Source organism: Thamnophis elegans, chromosome 7 (assembly GCF_009769535.1).
Source record: "Thamnophis elegans isolate rThaEle1 chromosome 7, rThaEle1.pri, whole genome shotgun sequence".
NCBI lineage: Eukaryota > Metazoa > Chordata > Lepidosauria > Squamata > Colubridae > Thamnophis > Thamnophis elegans.
Window position 1 is genome coordinate 219,650 of NC_045547.1, and position 22,013 is coordinate 241,662.

General features: G+C 59.8%; 1 protein-coding gene across 1 annotated transcript in view; it reads left to right on the top strand.

The window, feature by feature from the left end:
- The first annotated feature begins 216 nt into the window (after window positions 1-216).
- The window catches only part of SND1 (staphylococcal nuclease and tudor domain containing 1), a 66,385-nt gene continuing 44,588 nt past the window's right edge, over window positions 217-22,013 (top strand). The window contains exons 1-10 of the mRNA XM_032220676.1: window positions 217-397; window positions 1,113-1,262; window positions 2,161-2,281; window positions 3,520-3,598; window positions 4,578-4,738; window positions 4,813-4,904; window positions 6,567-6,725; window positions 7,328-7,434; window positions 9,412-9,502; window positions 12,766-12,879. Of these exons, the coding sequence (XP_032076567.1) occupies window positions 299-397; window positions 1,113-1,262; window positions 2,161-2,281; window positions 3,520-3,598; window positions 4,578-4,738; window positions 4,813-4,904; window positions 6,567-6,725; window positions 7,328-7,434; window positions 9,412-9,502; window positions 12,766-12,879 (1,173 nt within the window). The 5' untranslated portion in view covers window positions 217-298. The remainder of the gene's footprint in view (window positions 398-1,112; window positions 1,263-2,160; window positions 2,282-3,519; window positions 3,599-4,577; window positions 4,739-4,812; window positions 4,905-6,566; window positions 6,726-7,327; window positions 7,435-9,411; window positions 9,503-12,765; window positions 12,880-22,013) is intronic.

A 22,013-nucleotide genomic window follows, 5' to 3' on the forward strand; every position in this document is an offset into this window, starting at 1 on the left:
GAAGTCCTGCCTCCCCCGCCGCGACGCTTCTGTTTGAACACGCTCCGTTCCCTCGCTGGCCGCCTCGCGGCGTGGCGATTGGTTGGCCGGGCTCCCGTGGGGTGGGGCGCCGGATCGCGCCGGCCGATTGGCTTTCCGGCGAGAGGGGCCGGGCTCACTGGGTGTGCTGCGCGTGCGCCGGGGGGCGGGCCCGGCTAAATACCCAGCCGCCGCTCCGCCCCCTTCCTCCCTCCGCTCTTCGGACGCCGCCGCCGCCGCCTCGCCTCCCGCGGAGACCTCCAGCGCGACCCCCGGCGCCATGGCTTCCTCCGCCGGACCCGCCGCCGCCGCCGCCGCCGCCTCCTCGGCAGCCGGCTCCGCCCAGGCGCCCGCCCTCCAGCGCGGCATCGTCAAGATGGTAAAGGCGGCTCCTGAGCGCGTGCAGAGCGCCGGCGGGGAAAGCAGCGGGGACCCCTCGGGCGCTTCGCCCTCGGGGCTGCCGGGGGACGTGGCCGCCGCTGGCCAGGGAGGAGGAGGAGGAGGAGGAGGAGGGGGCTGCCCCGGGCAAAGGCTGCGCGGCAGGCAGGGGTCGTGAGTGTATGTTGGGGGGACGGAGAACTGCGCCCCCCGGAGCCCCTTCCCCGCCCAGGGACGGTTTCCCCACGGAGCGTCTGTGCCGGAGCAGGGGCCGCCGGCTGGCTGCTCGGGGGTCTCCGGGGCAGGTTTCAGCCAGGTGGGCTGGTCCGTGGGCGGGGCTGGCGCAAAGGCCTTCAGGCTGCCCTCCGGTGCCCTTTCCCGAGGCTTCGGCTGGGGTGGGCAGGGGGCGGCTGGTGCCAGGATTGGCAGAGTAGCTAGTAGCAGCGGTGGTGGCCGACGGGCGCTCTTGCAAGGTGTTGGCGGTGGGGGGGGCAGGTGGCCTCGAACCCAGGGCGGAAGGGAGGCTGTGCCAAAGGGCTCCGCCTGAAGGTGGAAGGCTCTGACCCGGGGCAGCCGTTTCTGAAAGGAGGCAGCCTTGGCAGCAGCAGTGGCTTGTGGGGGAGATCTCCCGGGGAGCTTCCTGTGTGAGTGGGGCCTGTGCGGTGGGGGGTCTTGGCTGCCCCTCCTAATGCCCACCCGCCTCCTTTCCTCGCCAGGTCCTTTCGGGCTGCGCCATCATCGTCCGGGGACAGCCCCGGGGAGGCCCGCCTCCTGAGAGACAGATCAATCTCAGCAACATCCGTGCCGGGACTCTGGCACGCCGAGCAGCTGCTGGGCAGCCGGATGGCAAGGACACCCCTGACGAGGTAGGGTCCCCACCCCTGGACTTCGGATGCCAGCACCTATGTTTCTGTGTCCCCCCACACCCACCCCAGTCCTTGGTAGATTCCAGTGTGGGTCGCCATCAGCCATGGCCACAGGATGTTTCTCCCCACATGGGACTGAGGGGCTCAGAAAGCATGCCAGGTCCTCCCCCGGGTGGGTGCCGTTCAGGGGCTGCTGGCCCTGTGGCTGCCCACCACCACAGCCACTCAGGCCGGGCGGCCCCTGTGTCTTGGGCTCCTTTTGCTCAGGTGCCAGAGAGGTTTATTCTCTGCTGCTGGATGGGTTTTCCCTTCAGAAACACCTGGAACCGGGGTTGAGGTTAGAACGGGCCAGAGGGTGGATCCACTGACGGGTTTTTGTAGCAGGGATGATTTGGGCACGCTGGTCCTGAGAAGGGTAGAAAGTCAGTCTTGTTAGGGAAAGAGTGGGGTCTTCTCGGTTCCCTGGGCTGAGCAGAAGCCCCGGAGGGGGAATCCGGAGACTTATGTGATGGGCCAGCGAGTGCCCAGAAGAACCCCGTGGGTGCTGGGAATGTGCCCCCCCCCCCGAGGACAGGCACTTGGACCATCTGCTGCCCCTAGAGCCCCCCAGGCTTCTCCCCATAGTCCCCTCACAAACAGAAGCCTGGGTTGGGTGTGGAGCCCCCTCCCACTTCACACTGGGCGAGGGACCCAGGCCCTGTGAAGAGGACAGGTCTCCGAGAGGGTGAACCTTGCCACCCTCACCCGGCCAGCCTCGCCTGCTCTCGTGCTCTGGTGTTGGGGCTGAGGGGGGCTTCCTGAGGAGGGGGGTCTGGGCCTGGGAGATTGCCCACTGGGGGTGGGGGGACTGGGAGGGAGTGTCGTCTTTTCCACCCTGGCTAACCCCTTACTTTCCCAGCCGTGGGCGTTCCCAGCTCGTGAGTTTTTGAGGAAGAAGCTGATTGGCAAAGACGTTTGCTTTTCCGTGGAGTACAAGACCTCTCCCCGGCGGGAGTACGGCATGGTCTACCTGGGCAAAGGTGAGAGGCCTCCTCTGCTTGGGCTTTCAGCCCCATGGATTGGACTGCTTGCCAGGGTTTGGGGGGGGGGGGGTTGCCTGTTTGCTGGGGCTCCTGGAGACTGGGCAGCTCTAGCCACTAATCCTGGAGCAGCAGTTCTTGAGTCTGTGGTCAGCATGGGGGGGGGGGCTCTCCCACTTGACCCCTTGGAAACCATTCATTGGGTGAGGTCCTCCTCCAGTCGGGGGCCGTCCCGGTCTGATGGCATCCCTGCCTTGGGCTGAACCAGGGGCTGGAGGCTCTTGCAGCCGGCACAGGGGAAAGCCACCTAAAGCAGCCCCTCCCTGTGGGTAAACCCCACGGCAGCCGGAGGCCCCGTCCCCAGCATCTGCTCTGGGCGGGAGGGGGCTGCTTGGCCCGCCCCTCCCGCTCTCCTGGCCCTGCTAAGAAGAAGAAGAAGGGGGGCAGCTGGGGGCCCTCGGCCAGCCTCTCCTCAAGCGGATGGGGGTGCGGTTGGCCTGCTCTGAGGGAGGGAGGCGGCCCGAAGGCTCCAGGGAGCATCCAGGAGGATGCGCTGGCCTCACTCGCGCTGGAGCCCTCCTGCGGTTGCCGCGTTGAGGGCCCAACGTGGAGGGTGGGTTGTTTCTCCTGTTGGGCGCCGTCTTCTCCCAGCCAGTCCTGCCTCCTTGGTCTGGGTGTCCTCACAGACCCTATCCGGGCATTGGGGGCCTCCTCTAGGGTGGCCCTTAGGTCACGAATAAGATGCCCCCCCCTCCTCCCCTGTCCCCAGGAACACGAATGCCCCTGTTTTTGTTTTTTAAAAGGGCTTTTAAGAATCATTAATTTTAGGTTGTTTGATTTCTGGTCTGGTTAAGCCTTGTGCCTCCCCCCCCCCCCCGAGCCCGAGATCAGTCCACTGATAACAGCCCCTCCTCAAGCGCCGGGCGTGGAGAGTCGGGGGGGGGCAGCCAAGCTGAGCTCCACAGGGGTCAGCCTGAGATGGGAGGGGGCACCGCCTGCCAGGCTCTAGTGGCTGAGAGGGCGGGGGGGGGAGAGGCTCAGCAAAGGCAGCTCTCCCACCCACCCATCCCCTGCGGCAAACGGGGCTTGGGGTGACTCGGGCACCGGTTTCCCTCAGGCGTCCTCTGTGCCGCCTGGTGACGGGTGCTGGGCTAGCTTTGGTGGAGCTGGTGGGATCCTCTGGCGTGGCTTGCCCCCTGCTCCCCTCCGTTTCCTTACGGCCGCTCTCTCGATTGCAGACACGTCCGGGGAGAACATTGCGGAGTCCCTGGTGGCCGAGGGGCTGGCCTGTCGCCGGGAAGGGGTCCGCGCCAATAAGTGAGTAGCCTGCCCAAGGCCTCCGGGGCTGTGGGGCAGGGCCTGGCTCCTTTGCTGCCCAGTAAAGGAAGGATCCGGCCCTGGGTGGGGGTGTCCCTGCCGCTCCAGAGGGAGGCCTCTAGGGCGGCTCCCCACGCAGGCTCCCCTAAGAGAAGGGGCCTCCCGTCAGGCTGGGTGCGGGGCGAATCAGAGCTCTGGACAAATGGACAGTGCTGCCCACCCTCCCCTGTTGGGCTCCCGGTCTCCAAAAGGCTCAGAGGAACCCAGAGCCTGGAAGGCCAGGAGGCAGCTATGCTTGTACAAGGGAATGACAGACCTCTGCACATGCACAGGAGTCTGTGGCACAACAGCTGGCTTGCTGCTTCTGCCCGCCCCCCCCCCCAGTTGAGGGAGTCTTGCAGGGCCTGGGGGTGCTGGGGAGGCGGGAGCAGCCACTGCTTTCGAGGAGGAGAGCCACGATCCAGGGAGGGTCTTCCCAGTGGCTGGAAGGGAATGGGGCTTCTGGTGGGGAAGGTCTCCACCCCAAGGAGGCGGCTGGTGAGACTGGCTCCAGGGTCCCGTCCGATGTGTCTGATCTGGGCACAAAGTCTGCACGGCCTTTCAGTCACGAGGGCCCTTCCTAGCTTCCAGGGCGCAACATGTGTGTCTTTGTGTGTGGAAGACAAGGTGGAACCCCAGGCCTAGTTCCACAGCACCTCCCTCCACTTGGGACTCCAGGCCCCAAAGCCCCTGGGGCAGGAGCAGCAGCAGAGGTGGGGGGGGGGGAACCCGGGGACTTCAGCGTAGCTGCTGCGGATAGGAAGGGAGGGCCGCCCGGCCAGTGCCACCCGTAGCTGACTCCAGGGAGGCTCCTTGGGAATGTCATCACTAGTCTGTGGAGAGGAGGGAGAGGGGGCGGGGGGGCGGGGGCTGCCCGGGCCAGACTGGGTGGGGTCTTCTGCTCCTCCCTCACGGAGGACTCTCCTCCTCCTCCTCCTAGTCCTGAGCAGAGCAGACTGGCTGAGCTGGAGGAGCAGGCCAAGACCGCCAAGAAGGGGATGTGGAGCGAAGGGACAGGCTCACACACGCTCCGAGACCTCAAGTACACAATCGAGAACCCCCGGCACTTCGTGGACTCCATGCACCAGAAGCCCGTGAACGGTGAGTCCCCTTTGGCAGGTGGGGAGGGGCTGGCTTGGGGGGCAGAGCAGGTGCTGAGTGGTCTTTCTCTGCAGCCATCATCGAACACGTCCGAGATGGGAGTGTCGTCCGGGCCTTACTCCTGCCAGAATACTACCTGGTCACTGTCATGTTGTCCGGCATCAAGGTCAGCCACTCCCAGGGGTCGTTGGAAGAAGAGAGGGTCGCGGGCCCCTCGAGTCCAGCCTCTGGGGGGGGGGGTCTGACAGGAGGAGGGTCCCCCCCCCCCCCAGTCAGGAGAGAAGAGAGCTGGTCCTCCTGTAGAATCCTCCCCCTTGCTGGCCACCAGCACATCTGGAAGGAATCCCAGAGAGGAGCTTCCTGTGGCCCCTTCTGAGCCTCCCTCCCTCCCTTTCTCACACACACACACACACCCCCCCCGGTTGGCCCCGGAGCCCCGAGAGAGAGCGGCCTCCTCCCCTGCACTCGGGCTTCCCAGGCTTTGTGTCCTGCCAGGAGAGCATCCGAGCCCCCACTGTATCCCGGCTGCACGTATGCACGTGTGTGTATGCATGTGTTAAACGTGTGTGCCCATCTCAAGCAGAGCTGCATCTAGGCGGCTTACAGACATTCAATTAAAATGCGCTATAAAACATAAAAATGATAAATAAGGATGTTCAGTTTTGCAATTCCATGAAGCTGGGCAGGATGGAGAGGCAGGGAGCCAAGTGCACCCAAGGAGGAGGTGAGGCTACTCCTCCATAGGGGGCCACTCCCATTGGGGTGCCAGGCTGGTTGGCACAGCCAGGCCTTCGAGGCCTGTCAGAAGGCCATAGCAGGGAAGGTGGGGGGGTCCTTGGCCTTTTCGGCTGGAACCGGATGGGCAGCCAGCCCTGTTCTGCCCCGGTGGACCTTGGGATGCTCTCCAAAGATTTCCCCCTGCAGAGAGCCTGGGAGCAGGCCGGGCGTGACGGGGGCTGGGCTAGATGAGCGCAGGGACTCCCGATCCAGGAAAGGTCCCACTTGTGCAAAGACCCTCCTGGCCACAACTGTCTCCGGGCTCTTTGAGCAGGAGTCCCTGGTCCAGCAGAGCCCCTAGATTGTGCCCCGGGTCTGTCTGGGGCAGTGCCACCCCCGTCCAGGAAAGGGTGATCAACCCAGCCTGAGGCCCCTTGCACCCACAGCCGCTCAGCCCTCCTAAGGTCCAGCCGCAGGGCCCTGGGGGGAGGATGGGGAGAGGCAGCATCGCTTGGGGCAGAATGGAAATGTCAGCTTGAGGCTCAGGGCTCCCTGATGGCCACTCATCCCGCCAGGGATTCTTCGTGTGGATGTTGAGCCCCAAAAGAGCAGCTGGGGGGGGGGGGCTCTCATTCCCCGCCCACACTGGGTGGCCCTACCGGCCTTGGAGAAACAGGGCCATGGCGGTGCAGGAGTGCCCTGCCCAGCCCCGATCCCCACAGCTGACCTGAGAGGGCCCCGTGGGCGATGGTGCCAAGGGCCGCTGAGAGGCTGATGCCTTCTGTACTGAACTGCCCCCCAGCCCCCCCAAGACCTGCTCCAGCTTGCCTTCCTTCTGGCCATGGAGGGCCCCTGCTGACTGGGGCTCTCTTCTTCTGGCCCCGATGCTGCCTCCCTGCCGCGAGGAGGCCAAAGGCTGGAATTTCCCACCACCGTCTTGGGGGCTTGTGGGGCCTTCTCTGCCCCTGGGGTGGAGAAGGGGGGACGGACTCCTTATCCCCACTTGGGCTCCCAGTAGCCTTCAGTGTGTGTGTGTGTGTGTGCGTGTGTGATCAACCTTGTGGCATAGGCTGCTGTGGGTGCCCTGCCCTGACTGGCGCTCTCCTCCCAGTGCCCCACGTTCAAGCGGGAAGCCGACGGCACCGAGACCCCTGAGCCCTTTGCAGCAGAAGCCAAGTTCTTCACAGAGTCGCGGCTGCTGCAGAGAGACGTCCAGATCGTCCTTGAGAGCTGCCACAACCAGAACATCCTGGGCACCATCCTGCACCCGGCAAGTGGGGGCTGGGGGTGGGGGCGGCGGTGGCCCCAAGACCTCCAGGGGGAGGGGCAAAGGGGTGAACCGTGAGGGGGGGCCCAGAGATGCCGTGCAGAGGAAAGGGACCGGCGTGAGGAGGGAATGACTGGGGTGGCCTACGGGCAGGTGCAGAGCAGGGGGAAAGAAGAAGACCGGCTCCGCAGCGCTGCTCCCAAGGCTGGAGGGTCGGGCACAGCGCAGGGGCCATGGCAGAGAAGGCACCGCTTGACGGATGGCATCCTTGGGATAAGAACGGGGGGGGGGCTCCCATGGGCAGCCCCTCTGCCACAAAGGGCTGCAGAAGGACCGACTAGGCCTGGACTTCCGCCCGGAAGCCACTCGGCTCCAGGCTGCCTCTGGGCCCGGAACCAGCCGGGGCAGGTCTGCCTTGGTACCCCCACCTCAGCCTGCCCTCCTCGTTGCCCCTTTCCCTCCCTTGGACCGGCCCTATTCTGTGGGGGGCGGCCAGAGAGGGGCTTCCTGCTTGAAGAGGGGTGAGGGAGGCTGTCCCAGCTGGAGCTGCCTGGGGAAAGGGGGAGAGCCGGGGGTCCCTGACGGCCGTCTTCTCTCCCACCCAGAACGGGAACATCACGGAGCTGCTGCTGAAGGAGGGCTTCGCCCGCTGCGTTGACTGGTCCATGGCCGTCTACACCCGGGGGGCAGAGAAGCTGCGAGCCGCGGAACGGTAATGCGGGTCATCCTGCCTGGGGTCCTTCCGGACGGGCGGCTGTGCTCGGCTCCTCTCGGCAGGCTGGAGAGCAGCTTTGGGGCTGGAATTGGAGGCAGGGAGGGTCCGCAGGGTCCCCCCGCCCCCCGCCCCAGGCTGCCTGCCCAGGCATGCACTGTTCCCTCTAAGGTGCGTGGGTGCGCGGCCGCGCACATGGCAAGAAAACACCGCGTAGGACTTTTCAACTCCCGCGCAGTGAATTCCACAGGCTCCGGAAGCTGGGGAGGAGGTCCTTTGCAGTCTGGACTAACGGCTGCTGCCTCCTCCTCCTCCTCTAACAGCACCGCCGGATTTGCTGCCCGGCGCTGCAGCTTTGAGGAGCCTTTGAGGCTACGGGAGCCAGTAGGAAGGCGGTGGAGGGGGGGCGGGAGCAGGAAAAAAAGCCCCGATATCCTGTGGGAGATAGGGAAGTAGGCATTAACAGTAAGTTTCTAAAGGATAACTCAGCACGAAGGAAGCCGAGGGAAGGAAGCCGTTTTCTAGTGAACGGAGAGAGGAGAGCCAGTCCGGGACAACCTTCCCCCCACTTCCCTCTCTGTTGTCCCCCTCCCCTCGCTCCATTGCAAGACTCAGCGAGACTCATCCAGAGCCTGCGGGGAAGGGCCGGCGCTTAACGCTGAGGATCACCAAATTTGGCTCCGTTTCTGTCTTGCCTAGGCAGCAAAGGGGGAAAAAAGAAGCGGGAAGGCCTGGCAGGTGAGAAAGGGAAGGATTTAAAGAAAGCCCGACTCCACCCCGCTATCATTTACCCCGGCACTCCAGCGCCTCCCTCGGGAGTTTGAGACATTCCCCCCCCATCATCCTGTGAGAAGGATTCCCCCCTCCTCAAAGAATTTCCCCTTCAAAAGAATTAACAAGAAAAGACGCCTCTATCAAAAGGGGGGAAATTTTCCCTGAAAACAAGAAACAATCCATGCCTCTCCCTTGGTGTCTCGATCAGCGATAGCAATAAATAGCCTCAGGCACTATTTACACCTCCAAAGCAGGGGCCCCCAACTTTTGGGGCACTGCTGCTAGCCAGACTATCTTGTTTCTCCTCATAACCCATTGATATTTTCTTTTAAAAAATAGAATACTTTATTGGCCAAATGTAAATGGACACGCAAGGCATTTGTCTCTGGTGCAAAAAGTCTCAGTGTACAAACAACAAAGTAATATAATCATAATACTGATACTAATAAGAGATGGCAGCAGAAAAGATGTTATATAACACTTTTAATTAAGCAGGTACTTTGAATAAACATAACTTTGAGTTTCAAATAATACTGATTTCATTGTTGTCTTAGGTGACATCGGTGAAAAAAATTCAGGTGCTCAGGCATGAAAATGTGCCGCTCAAACACTATACTTTTCCGCTCACACTGAAAAAAAATTAGAGGGAACATTGCAGGCATGTGGGTGGTGACCAGGCCCTGCCTTAAGCTGCCGTTTGCCACTTCCCTCCCGCATCCCTTCTGCCTCCCCGGCTCTTCCAGGGGAAAGCGGTTGGGGGGTCTCATGGATGGACGCAAAATTGTTTCGGTTAGAGACGCTTTTGAGTCTGGTGCTGCACCGTCAGCCAGTGGGGGGCTCTGCACCTTGGGGGTGACCGTGTGGCACCTAGTCTTGACTCCAGGCGCTGCTGGGGGACTCAGACAGCACCTCCGGGGGGGACGTGGGGAGGACGGGCACTTTGGCCTCTTGTCACCCCTGCTGAGGAATCGTAACTGGCACCCCCCAGGGAGGGTGAAGGGGTGAGTGGGTGATGCGCTGCTGTGGGTGATGCCCACTGCGCTTCCCAGGCCCCCCCAAATGTGTGCCGGGTGCCAAATGTGGGTAGAGCCCGCCTGCATAAATGCTCCACTCTTCCCCTGCCAGTCGGGGTGGCTGGGTGGGCCGTGGGGCCGGGCAGCGGCTCCCCCACTCAAGCCTCCTGCCCTCCCCCTCTCGGCCCAGGTACGCCAAAGAACACCGGCTGCGGATCTGGAGGGACTACGTGGCTCCCACGGCCAACCTGGACCAGAAGGAGAAGCAGTTTCAGGCCAAGGTGGGTGAGATTTAGATTTTTAGATTTTAATGAGCATTTATATGCCGCCCTTTTCCCTGAGGGGACTCAGGGCGGCTTACAACAATGGGGGGAAGGGAGTGCAAGACAAGACTTAAAAGAAAAAAAATGTGAATAAAAAAATTGACCATAAAAACACAACATTCACTCAACATTCGGGCGGGGAGAGAGTAAAGTCTTATCCCCAGGCCTGACGGGATAGCCAGATCTTGAGGGCTGTGCGGAAGGCCTGGACTGTGGTGAGGGTGCGGATCTCCACGGGGAGGTTGTTCCATAGTGTCGGAGCTGCAACTGAGAAGGCTCTCCTCCGTGTAGTCGCCAGTCGGCACTGACTGGCGGATGGAATTCGGAGGAGGCCTACCCTGTGCGATCTGATGGGACGCAGGGAGGTAATTGGCAGGAGGCGGTCTCTCAGATAGCCAGATCCACTACCATGGAGCGCTTTATAGGTGGTAAGTAAGACCTTGAAGTGCACCCGGAGATCGACAGGTAGCCAGCGCAGCTCACGGAGGATCGGTGTTATATGGGCGAACCGTGGTGCGCCCATGATCACTCGCGCGGCCGCGTTCTGAACTAGCTGAAGTCGCCGGATGCTCTTCAAGGGCAGCCCCATGTAGAGCACATTGCAGTATTCCAGCCTAGAGATCACAAGGGCTCGAGTGACTGTTGTGAGAGCCTCCCGGTTCAGGTAGGGCCGCAACTGGCGCACCAGGCGAACCTGGGCAAATGCCCCCCTGGTCACAGCCGACAAATGGTGGTCAAAACTCAGCTGTGGATCCAGGAGGACTCCCAAGTTGCGGACCCTATCTGAGGGGTATAAATTTTGCCCACCCAGCCTGATTGATGGAACGTTAGCCGAATTTTTGGGAGGAAAACACAACAGCCACTCGGTCTTTTCCGGGTTGAGCACCAGTTTGTTAGCTCTCATCCAGTCTTTAACAGCCTCAAGGCCCCGGTTCATCACGTCCACCGCTTCATTGAGTTGGCACGGGGCGGACAGATACAGCTGTGTATCGTCCGCATATTGGTGGTACTTAATCCCGTGCCTCCGAATGATCTCGCCCAGCGGTTTCATGTAAATGTTAAATAGCAGGGGGGACAGAACCGAGCCCTGCGGCACCCCATAAGTTAGGGGCCTAGGGGACGATCTCTGCCCCCCCACTAACACCGACTGCGACCTGTCCGAGAGGTAGGAGGAGAACCACCGCAACACGGTGCCTCCCACTCCCACCTCCCGCAGTCGTCGCAGAAGGATACCATGGTCGATGGTATCGAAAGCCGCTGAGAGGTCAAGGAGGACCAGGATGGACGCATAGCCTCCATCTCTGGCTCTCCAGAGATCATCGGTCAATGCGACCAAAGCGGTTTCTGTGCTGTAACCGGGCCTGAAGCCAGACTGGAAGGGGTCAAGATAGTTAGCTTCCTCCAAGGTACGCTGAAGCTGTAAGGCCACCACCTTCTCAACAACCTTCCCCACAAAGGGGAGGTTGGAGACTGGACGATAGTTATTAAGAACTGCTGGATCCAAGGACGGTTTCTTCAGGAGGGGCCTCACCACCGCCGCCTTAAGCGCGGTGGGGAGGTGTCCCTCCCGAAGAGAGGCGGTAACAACCGCCTGGATCCAGCCTCATGTCACCTCTCTGCTGTTGGCAGTCAGCCAAGAGGGACACGGGTCCAGTATGCAGGTGGAGGAACTCACAGCTCGCATAGCCTTGTCCACATCCCCGGAGGCAACATCCTGAAACTCAACCCAGAGATGGTCTACCAAGTCATTCCCTTGTGTCTCGGCTGGATCTGCGGGGGTGGAGTCCAGTTCCGATCGAAACCGAGCAACTTTGTCTGCCAAGAACTGACCATACTCCTCAGCCTTACCCTGCAGGGGGTTCCCCGTCTCCCTCCTATTTAGGAGGGAGCGGGTTATCCTGAACAGGGCGGCTGGGCGGGACTCGGCGGACGCTACCAAGGAGGCAATGTGTGATCTTTTGGCGGTTCTCAATGCCCGAATATACTCCTTGGTGCAAGCTGTCAACAGTGCTCGGCTCGATACGGACCTATCGGACCTCCACAGGTGCTCTAGGCGTCTCCTCCGGCGCTTTATCTCGCGGAGCTCCTCGGTGAACCAAGGGGGTCTCCGCGAGCCGCTGACCCGGAGGGGCCGTAGTGGCGCAATCCGGTCCAGGGACTCCGATGCCGCCGAGTGCCAGGCCGCAGCAAGAGTCTCCGCCGAACTATGGGCAAGAGCATCTGGAATGACCCCAAGCTCCGTCTGGAACCTAACAGGGTCCATCAGTCGCCTGGGGCGGAACCACCTGGTCGGTTCCTCCTCCCCACAGTGGGGGTTTGGCCTCCGGAAGTCTAGCCTCAGTAGGCAGTGGTCTGACCACGACAGGGGAATGATCTCATTTCCCTTCAGACCAAGATCATAACTCCACTGTTCCGAGAGGAATACGAGGTCGAGTGTGTGCCCCGCTGAGTGGGTAGGGCCTCGAATTACCTGAGGCCTTCCTGACGGGCCCGGCAGTCCCCTGGGCTGCCCGCAGCTCCCCTCTGGCAGGCTGGACCCAGGGGGCTTAGGGGGCTGGGGGAGGAGGGGGCTTTGGGGACCCCAAAAGCTGGCAACAGGCAAAGGCAGCAAGCAGGAGGGGCGCAGCTCAGGTGCTCCCCGCCCCCCCCCCCCTGCTTCCTCCGGCGGCCTTGGGTGCCCTCCCCAGGCAGCCCAGGAGGACGGCCTCAGGGAGGAGAATTGCTGCTTGTGTGGAAGCCTCCTCTGGCTTGCAGATCCCTGTGGGATAAACGTATGGGGCAGCTTGGCTTGTGCCCCACACACTGGGTGAGGGGGGTGGGGGGGTTGCAGCCCTGTTGGGAACATCTGGTGCTGTGGAGAGTGGAAACGGCCACCAGGTGGCGCTATTGGTGTGTGTTTTTAAGGGCATAAGAGGCAGCGTGGTTGGTGGGCTGGCTGGAAAGCCCCTGCCCCTTGCTCTGTTGCCCAGGGAGCCTTCCAGGGCTCCGTCTCCCCCTCAAAGATTCCCGGGGCTTGGGGGGGGTGGGAGTCAGAAGGAAGATGGCATACTCACCTTGGCCCCCCTTGGGGCTCACCCTCCGGAGCCCAGGAGGCTGCCTCCTTCTGCTAGGGGGCCTGGCCAAAGGAGCCAAGGTTAAAGGCCCTCGGTGGGGAAGGGCAGCCTTGGCTCTGCTCAGGGCATCTGAGATAAGGCTCAGTTCCTGCTCCCTTCCTCTCCCAGGTGGTGCAGGTGCTGAATGCAGACGCCATGGTGGTGAAGCTGAATTCCGGGGACTACAAGACCATCCACCTCTCCAGTATCCGGCCTCCCAGACTGGAAGGGGAAGGGCCTCAGGTAGGGCACGGCTTTTGGGGAGGGGGCTGATTCAGGAGCACCTGGGTTTGGCCTTCAGCCCCGTCAAAGATCCTCTAATGCAGGTCTTGCCACACACAGACCAGCCTGGCGTGCGCAGCTCAATGGGGGATTCTGGTCTTGAGAGGGAAACGGCTGAGCCCCTCCCCCCCTGTCTCCATTGGGGTCTCCCTCTGGGCCCCCTTTCTGGCATCCCTTTTCTTGCCTGAAAGCGGAGGCTCCTCTCCCTCTGTCCGAGGGGGAGGGGGATGCTGTTGGGGGCCTGTTTGGTGCCAGGCAGGCCTTAGAAGGGGGGGGGGAGCATGGACTCCAGAGAAAGGGCACATTTCTGGGCCTGCTTGGAGAGCAGCAGGAGGGGGGAGGCTGGGCTGAGGGAGAAGTGGGGGTGGCTAGGAGGAGGCCATCGGCTGCCTGGATGGGAAGGCCCCAGGGAATGATGGGGAATGATGGGTTATAGTTGGTAGGAAGGACTGAGGAGGGTTTCTTTATTTGAAATATTTCTGTAGCGGCCTCTCTTCTAACCAACTCCGGTTGTCCCCCAATCCAAAGTTAGAACAGCACAAAAATGGCAGCACCGGGTGCCAAATGAGCTCCCATGGACCACTCCCATCTCCCAGTGCTGGGGGGAAGGCAGGGCTTCAGAGCCCCACAGGAGGCACGGAGGGTGGGGACCTACAAAACCTAAGGGGGGGGGGGCAGGGCTTCCACGGAAAAGGCCCAAGCGCCCATCAGGTGACTCTCTTTGGGGGGCAAGCAGCATGCCCCTGGGCTTTAAAAGTGAGCACCAGCACCTGGAATCCCCCCCCCCCCCAAAAAAAAAGAAACTGGAGGCAGAGCCTCTGTCTGGCCTGGCATCCTCCCAGCTCCCCTGTGCCTGGCCTTGGGGGGGGGGGGGGAGGGGAGGGGCCTGCAGCCAAAGCTTTTCTTACCTGGTGAGGAGGAAATGGAAGATGGTTGGAGACAGATGCAGGTGGAGGTGGGGGGGGGGCATCTATCCAGTGGGGTCTGCTTACCCCAAAATCTTGCTCCTTTTGGGAGGCAAGAGAAGGAATTGTATTTAGGTCTAAAAGTTCTCCTGATGTTTCTCAGCACAAGAAACTCTGTCTTTAAAAAAATGGTTGATATTTTGATGCCTGGAAGCAAAGACTGGAAACTGAGAGACCCTTCCCCTCCCTCCTCCCCTCCCTCCCCCTCTCCCTCCCCCCTCCCTCCCTCCATTCTGGGTTATGCTTCCCCTTTTTTGATTTGGGGAGTTGGGATCTGGAGGCGTCTCCCTGTTATAACTGCCGTTGGCCCATTTGCACCCGAGGGGATGCCCCTTGTGGAGGAGGAGGGGTTCCGCCCAGCTGGGGGCAGCCCTAGGCTCCCCTCCTGCTCCCCAGGAGCCCCCCTCTCTCTCTCTCCTCCGGGGCAATTGCAAGGGGAGGGAGTTCTGCTTGGCCTCCGTGGCTGATCTTTCCACCTTGGGGGGGGGGGACGGGGGGGGGGGAGCCTGGGCTGCGACCTCTGCTTTGCTCGGAAGCCCCTTAGGGCGAGAGGCCAGCAAAGGGCGTGTTTAGCCTCTTGGACTTTCCTGGAATAGATCTCCCTTCTCCACTTCATTTGTTTGAGCCGCAAAGGAGGTCATCATCGGCTGGGAAGGCTCACATTCCCAAAGGCAGCAATCAAACTAAGGGTGGGGGTGGGGGTGGCAGAGGATGATGGGAGGAGGTCCAGATTCTCCCCAGGGCTGCAGCTGCCTCCAGGAAGGGCCAAGAGGCAGCTGGGGCAAGAGAAAGGAAGGATGGTTGCTTCCAAGGTCGTCCGTCCCCGCCCCCCCCAGCTCGGCTCATCAGGGGCCCTGGTGCCTCGGATTGGCCTGGTGCCTCGGAGTCTCTGTGGTGTTGCCCCCAGGACCCGGCCTCCGCTCCCGTCTTCCTCCATCAGCTCCCAGCTCCGGAGATGCCGCCGCGGCCGCAGCCATGTATTTGTGCCCCAAGCAAGGCGGAAGGGCTGCACCCGCGTTGTAAACAAGGCCGGGGGAAGAGAGACACACGTCCGTTTCCTGTAGTAGAGCAGGGAACATGAAAATTTAAAGCTGAGCATCTCGGTTTAATGATCCAAAGAAATTGTTCCTGTTACCTTGTCTGAGCAGGGGCACTTCGGGTCATTCCTCAGCCGGTCTCAGAAAGGCCACTTCCCAGCCAGCGCTCCCGCTACGGAACAGCCCCCACCCCACCCCCCAGTGTCTCTGGGGCAGAGCCTGAAATGGCTGCCCCCCCCCCCAACATCTCTGGCAGCACCAGGAGAGGTGGGGCCCATTGGGGGGGGGGGGCTTCCTCCTGGGGCCAGCCGGGGTCAGAGGAGCCGACTGCTCAGTCTGCTTCTGGCCGGGCTTCTCTCTGGTCTTGTGGCTTCCTTGGGATCCGGTTCGTTCCTCTGCAAGATGCCAGGTGTCTTAAGAACTCTCAGCATTAAATCCTCCTGCCGGCTCCGGGTCCAGTTCCTTTTGGCCCAAGAGCTTCCCTGCCGGATGAAGGGGGACAGCCGTCATCTGCTCCCGGCTGAGCAGGAGGGGCTGCCCGGGCCCCCTGCCTGCTTCTGGGGCAGCCCTTCCCCACTGACCCTCCCAGGCCTCCTCTGGCACCTTCCGGCCAGCCTGGCTCGGAGAGCACCTGCAGGCGCTTTTTCCTGGGCAGCACAAATAGCAGCCAGAGCTGCAGTTTCTGAAGGGAGCCGTTTTTCTCCTGGAAGGTCCTAGCAAAGACTCCCAAACAGCCGCTCCCCTCCTCCCCCAATGATCCAGGCACGGGGGGGGGGGGCTCATTTCTCAGTGGAGGGGGGCTGTTGGAGCCCAAGGGTCTGAGCCATGGCAGGTGAGAAGGCCTCCCTCCAGGGCAAAAGGCTCCGGCAGCCTTTTGGGTTGGGGGGGGGGGCAGAGGGGAACTGGCCAGCAAGGATCCCTCCGGCTGACACACACACCCCCCCCCACCTCTTCCTTGATGCGCAGACTAAAATGTGACTGAAAAGTGCTGGCTTGATGGGCTCTTTCTGGCGATGCCACTCGAGGGTGGGGGCACGCAGGCCCCTCCTTAGCCAGACGGACTCATCAGGACGCAGGACGCAGCTGCTGATGAGGCCTAATTACGCTGGGTTTCTGGATGGTTTGCGTGAGAGATGAGGAACCTGTGGTTTGTCTCCTCCTCGGAGGGAAGGAGTCGCCGTTCTCCCTGGCAGCCTCTCTTCGGTGGCTCCTGGGATGCCACGTTTTGTGGACAGAGGGCGGGGCAGGCTCAGCTGAGACAGAGGCTCCTCCGTCGTCCCTTTGTAATAAATGGGGACTTGCTCCTTCGGGCGAGGGGAGGGCTGGGGCTGGTGGTCTTCTGCTGCCTTGCTAAGGAGCCCAGAGGCCTCATTGTCCATTAGTTTTGCAAGGCCAAAGGATTAGATTAGATTAGATTTAATGAATTTATAGGCCGCCCAATCCCGAAGGACTCCAGGCGGCTTACAACAAAAACATTGAATCGTGTTTGGAGACCAATGGACAGCCAGTGCAGCTCGCGGAGGATAGGTGTAGTGTGGGTGTACCTTGGTACACCCAATATCGCTCGCGCGGCTGCATTCTGGACTAGTTGTAGTCTCCGAACACTTTTCAGGGGCAGCCCCATGTAGAGCACAGAGGGAGCACAGAGTCAAACGGGGCGTCTCAGAGCTTAAACCGACTAGATGAACTAATTGCTTCCTGCAAAGACTCACCTCCTTTGCCCCTCTTTGGGCAGCTACATTTCTCTCTTCGGCTGCTGGGGAAGGCCCCCCCCCCCCCCCCGCCTCTGCTGCCTTGCCGGGCGCTACGAGTGGTAGGAGGCAGCGCCCTCTCTTCTGCGATGGGGAGGGCAGAAGCAGCCCTTGCTGAGCCCCCTAGCAACCCCGGATGGCCACTCCGGGACCACCACCTTCCTCTGCACTCTCTCTCCTCAGTTGCTCTGGATGGCTGGAGGCCTCCTTCGTCTGCCCACAAGCTTCCCTGGAATTCAGCAGTCACCAGCACAGTAATGACCTCCCTTTAGACAGAGGAGGAGAAGCCGTGTCAGTCTGCTCTGGGCCAGGCCCCAGGCAAGCGGGGAGCAGCCTTTGTGGAGCCGTTGGCTGGCTTGAAGGGCGGACGGGCAGCTGAGTTGGGAGGCTGGACAGAAGCAGGCCTGCCCTCCCCTCAATGGAGACAGGAGGCTCCTTGACCTGCCCGGCCTCTTGAAGCTGCCAAATCCTGGCTCCGGAGCTTCTCCTCTTACTCGGATACTGCAAAAGAGGGGATCCCCTCCGTGAAAGAGCCCGGTGCCACTTTCTTTCGTCCGTTGGCTGTTGGAGAGAGAAGGCTCCTTTGCCAATGGACGATGCCACCATTTAGGCTTGGGGGCTCTGTGAGGACTTGTGGGATACCTGTGGGTTACTTGGCCGTTTACAGAGCAGAGGAGAAGATGCGCTGGCCGAAGGGGGCTGCCAGGGGCTGCTGGGCTCAGATCCATCTTGCTCCCAATTGGGCCCTTCCGGAGTACGGTTTTCATGCTGGCCGTTCTGTGGGTCCATTCAGTTGTCCTTGCCCGGAGGGACTGCTAGATGAGTTTGCCAAATGCCTTGTTGAAATTAAGATACATTACAGCATTCCCTCCCGCCCCCCCCCACATCCACTATGGGGATTGCCTGATCCAGAGGGGAGATACAATGAGTGTGGCAGACTGGATGGTGAGCAAAGCCTGCTGAGCCATTGCTGCCCTCTTTAATTCCTCTTTTCCTCTCCTGTGGAGGAAGGCGAGCGCCTCTTCCCGGCGCCTGGCGTTTCGCCTGGGCTTCTGCAGTTCCCATCGATGAGCCTCGTAGGCTCAGCCGGCTTCTTTGGGACCCTGGGATGCTGGTCACCCAGGCTTGGACAGGAACGCAAATCCCACATAAGTCGGTCTCCCGTAGTCTCCCCTTCCGTCCGCTTCAGAATATCAAGTGTGCCGTTGTGGGAATCTGGGCAGGGGCTGAGAGAGACACCCCTCCTCTTGATCACATTTTCCCTATAGATTGTGGTCCACTTCATCAAATGCCTTGCTGGGCACTAACTACAGTATGTCCACAGCCATTTCTCTGGTCTACTAATTTAATCCTTTTGTCAAAGAGTGAAATAAGATTGGTTTGGCATGATCTGTTTTTAACAAACCTGTGTTGGCTTCTAGTTATAACTTTGTTTGTTTCTAGATGTTTGCAGATGTTTTTATTTTTTCCAAAGTATCTTCCCAAGTATTGATGTTATGTTGATTAGTCTGTAGTTTCCCAGGTCTGTTTCTTTCCCCTTTTTTGAAGGTGGAAACCACATCAGCCCTTTTCCAATCCTCTGGTACTCCAGGATTTTTGAAAGACAATGGTACAATGGTTCTGAGATGACATCTGTCAGTTCCTTCAGAATTCTGGGATGTAATCCATCAAATTCCGGTGATTTATATTCGTCAAGTTTAGGCACGTGTTCTCTCTCCATTTCTGTGCTTACTTTAATTTTTATTAGTCGTCTGCCATTGATGGTTACGTTCTTGGTAGGTTGAGCTATAGGATGGTTTTGGGGTTTTTTTGCGTGAAAATTGATGCAAAGAATGATTTACGAAGCTCTGCTTTCTCTCTGCTGCCTTTTACTTCCTTGCCATCTTCTCTCTCTAGTGGACTTGCTGTTTCCTTGACATTTTCCTTGTTATTTATATGTTGAAACAAACTCTTTATTATCTTGACTTTGGTTGCAAGTTTTTGTTCATTCTGGGCCTTGACTTCATCTTTCCAGATTCGAGTTATCTGCTGATAATTCTGCCTTAATTATGGATCCCTCTTTCCATTTTTTGTCCTTGCCCCTTTTGTCTTTCAGCTGATCAGTAACCCCGCTGATTTCTGCTCGGATTACTTGTTTTTCTTTTCAGTGGGCTTTTATGATGATATTTTTCTCTTTCCCATTCTTCTTGAGTTGTTTTCCCCTGTAGGATTTTCATCCAGGGAATTTTTCTTAGGCTCTCTCAAGAGTTTGTTAAAATCAGCTCTTTTAAAGTTTAAGACACTGGTTAGGTAATTTTCTACTGCTTGTGTCTGCCTTGAATTCCAATATGACTGGTCTCTCTCGCCCAAGGGTGACTTCAAGTCCCTCTATCCCTTCTCTACTAATAAGACTGGATTCTAGGTCTCTATTACTTCTTCCCTATTCTATGCCTCCATCGTCTTTATTAAAGCTCCTGTACACAACTGAGCCCCCTTATAGTTGTCTCCACAAAGTCTGCTTCTCTCAGCCATCTGCTCCTAGGTGGGCATTGCAATCTGGTCTTCACTCTGTTGGACGAATGGTCATAAGTTGAGGACTGTCTGTATCTTATCTCTTGCTTCTGGTTGCTGCCCTGCCTGCTCCTTTCTTGGATTCTCGGCCAACAGCTTTAATCGGATGCGTCTCCATCCCCTCTTCTCCTCAGCTGCAGGATGGCCACCCCCAGGGGCTTCTGCCCTCCGGTCCTTCCCTCCAAAGGCCGGCCGGAAAGAAACCTTCAGGGTCACCCAGGGTCCCGAAGGCCCCCCCGCACCTCTGGCTGATAACGCAATCCAAGGATCATCTAAGACCTATTAATAGATAACGTGACATACATTTATTGAACCCTTTAGGCCAGCGTTGGCTGCCTTGATTGGAAAAGGACGCAGAGCCCTGGGATAATCACTTCTCTTAACTGGGTCGGTCAATGAGGGGCTGCTCAGGTTTCGCGGTTGAGTCTCGCCCCGTATAAAAAGCCACGTGCCTCGCTTGCCACCTACAGTCGGCTGTTGGGGAGCCAAATTCAGCATGCTGAGGTCAGGGCTGGGGCCCCCCAGCGATCCACAGGTGGGCAAGTGCAGAGGGAGAAAATGCCACCCCGACTTCCTGCCCCCAGCAGCACATAAAGACCCACCTGGATAGTGGGAAGCAGGGCCTGGAGGAAGGCACGGAAGGAGCACGGGGGTCCGTGGGGGACAAGGAAGAGAGCGCTGCTATCCGGAGAGGCCATTGCCAAAGTCTTTCCTCCCGGGAGCATCGGGCCAGCCCGGAGGAGAGCAGCCTTCCAGCAGGAGAGACTCAGCCCAGCTGGGGAAAGTGAGGGGAGTCCCTCGATTTGGGTCCGCGTTGCAGCCCCAGGGCATGGCAGGTTGCAGACGTGAGCGGAGCAACGGCGGCTTCTCGGTTGTAGGGGGAAATTGTGCGGAAGAATGTCAGGGTATCCATCCAAGAGCAGAAGCTTGAAGGAATATAGGTCACTCAATCCCAGAATGGCTGAAGCAGAAGGAATTTGCCACCAGATCCCTTTCTCCAGAGGCTCCCAGTGGAATTCAGCTTTCGTATCTGTCTCTGGACTGAGAAGTGTGGGAGGAGAACCTGGGGAAGCTCACGCAGGGACCAGGTCAGCATTGACCTGCGGATCGTCTAGAAGGGATCCCCTCACCTCATCCGGATCCCTTGCCTGAAAGGTTGCGGGGGTTCTGGAAGGACCGTCCTGGGGAGAAAAGCCCAATTGCCCCACATCAGGGCTGGATTGCTGGGGGACCCGGCAGGATTGGCTGCCCCCTCTGGCCCTTTGTGGTGCTTCCCTGGGCCCCCTCTGGCCCCCCCCGGGAACGAGGCCTTGCGGGGGGTGTGTGTGGAGAGGGAGCTCCTGCATTTGGGCGGCCTTCCTGTCAGAGGGAAAACCGCTGAGCTCCCTCCAGACATCGACATGGAAAGAAGGCCCCCCTTGGAACTATAACCCGAGATGTATATTTTTCCAGTTCTCTTACTTTATTAAAAATCCCTTTTACAGCAGCTTCAGAACCCATAAAACCATCAGTTTGTATTCTGAGGACTTTGATCCCTTTTCCCCAGGAAGCTAGAAGTGCCGAGGGGGCCCACGAGAGAAGACCCTGACCAGAGGCTCTGATTGTGCCGCACCTCCTCCCCTCCTGACGCCCCCCCTCCCCGGTTTCTCTGGGCCTCAGGCATATTGGGACCCTTCTGGCCGGCTTCATGTCTTTGCTTCAGGATTATCTGGAGACAGGATTTGGGTGGGGGGGGGGAGCAGGGTCTGTGTGGCTGGGAGGCGCTGGAAGTCCTTGGTGCTCGTGATTTCCCATTTGCCGACTGGGGAGTTTCCAGCCAATTAAGGTTACTAAGCGAGGACTGCCCGGTGTAGCGTGTCCTAGGCACGGGGCTGACGTGTGGCTCCCTCTGGGCATCCGTGAGTGAGCCTGGCTTCCTTGACACCCTCCTCAGCTTCAGGCTCCTTGGGGGGCTCCACAGATCGCTGGATCCCCCCGGCCGGCTCCTCTGTCTGCCCTGGCCTTCCTGGAGGAGAGTGCCCGGGGGTTGCTCATTTGTGCCAGCCCCAAATTAGACCTTTCATTCGGAGGCTTCCGTGAGCTGCTCTCTTCCGCAGATCAACCTGGAATTTAAATGGGAGGGAGAAGGCTTGGAGGGGGAGGGGAAGAGAAAGTGGCTGTGTAGGCGCAGAGGGTGTGTGTGTGTGTGTGCGAATCGAGAGCCATGATGTGGCCTGAAACCCCTGGGGTGGGTGCAGGCTCAGCCTCTTTCCCCGGACGGTCCACTTATTTTCCCAAGGGGGGGGGCTTTTGGAGCTCCGGAGCCAGAAATGCTCTGACACCCCAGCCGTGTCCTTGTTTTGAGCCTGGATGCCCAGCCTGCTGCATGCCCGCACAGGTGCCCCGTTTGTCCCGTGTGAGGATCACACCGCAGGAGGAGCCTCCCAGGACACCTCTCGGTGTGGCTGTGGGTGTGAAGCGGCTGCTGAGGGGGGCATGGGGGCAAAGGAGACAGCTGGCTTTGCAGCAGGTTCTGCTTCCACTCTGGCCTGGTTCTCCTTGTGTTGCTTGGGGGGGGGGGAATCTACTCCGGTTGTGTGGCTGCCTGAATGCAACACACACACACACACACACATTGTGCAGGGTGGCTGCCCAGAATGGGCCTGGGCTCATTAGCAGCGCAGCTGAGTGGTTTGAGCTGTAAGTGACACATGGTGGTGTCTGCCCCGTTCTGAGGTCGGCCTTCAGCAGGTCATCTCCGTCCATTGATCGGCCCTCTCGCTTTGTCCATGGGCCACGCTGGGCGGGCACTT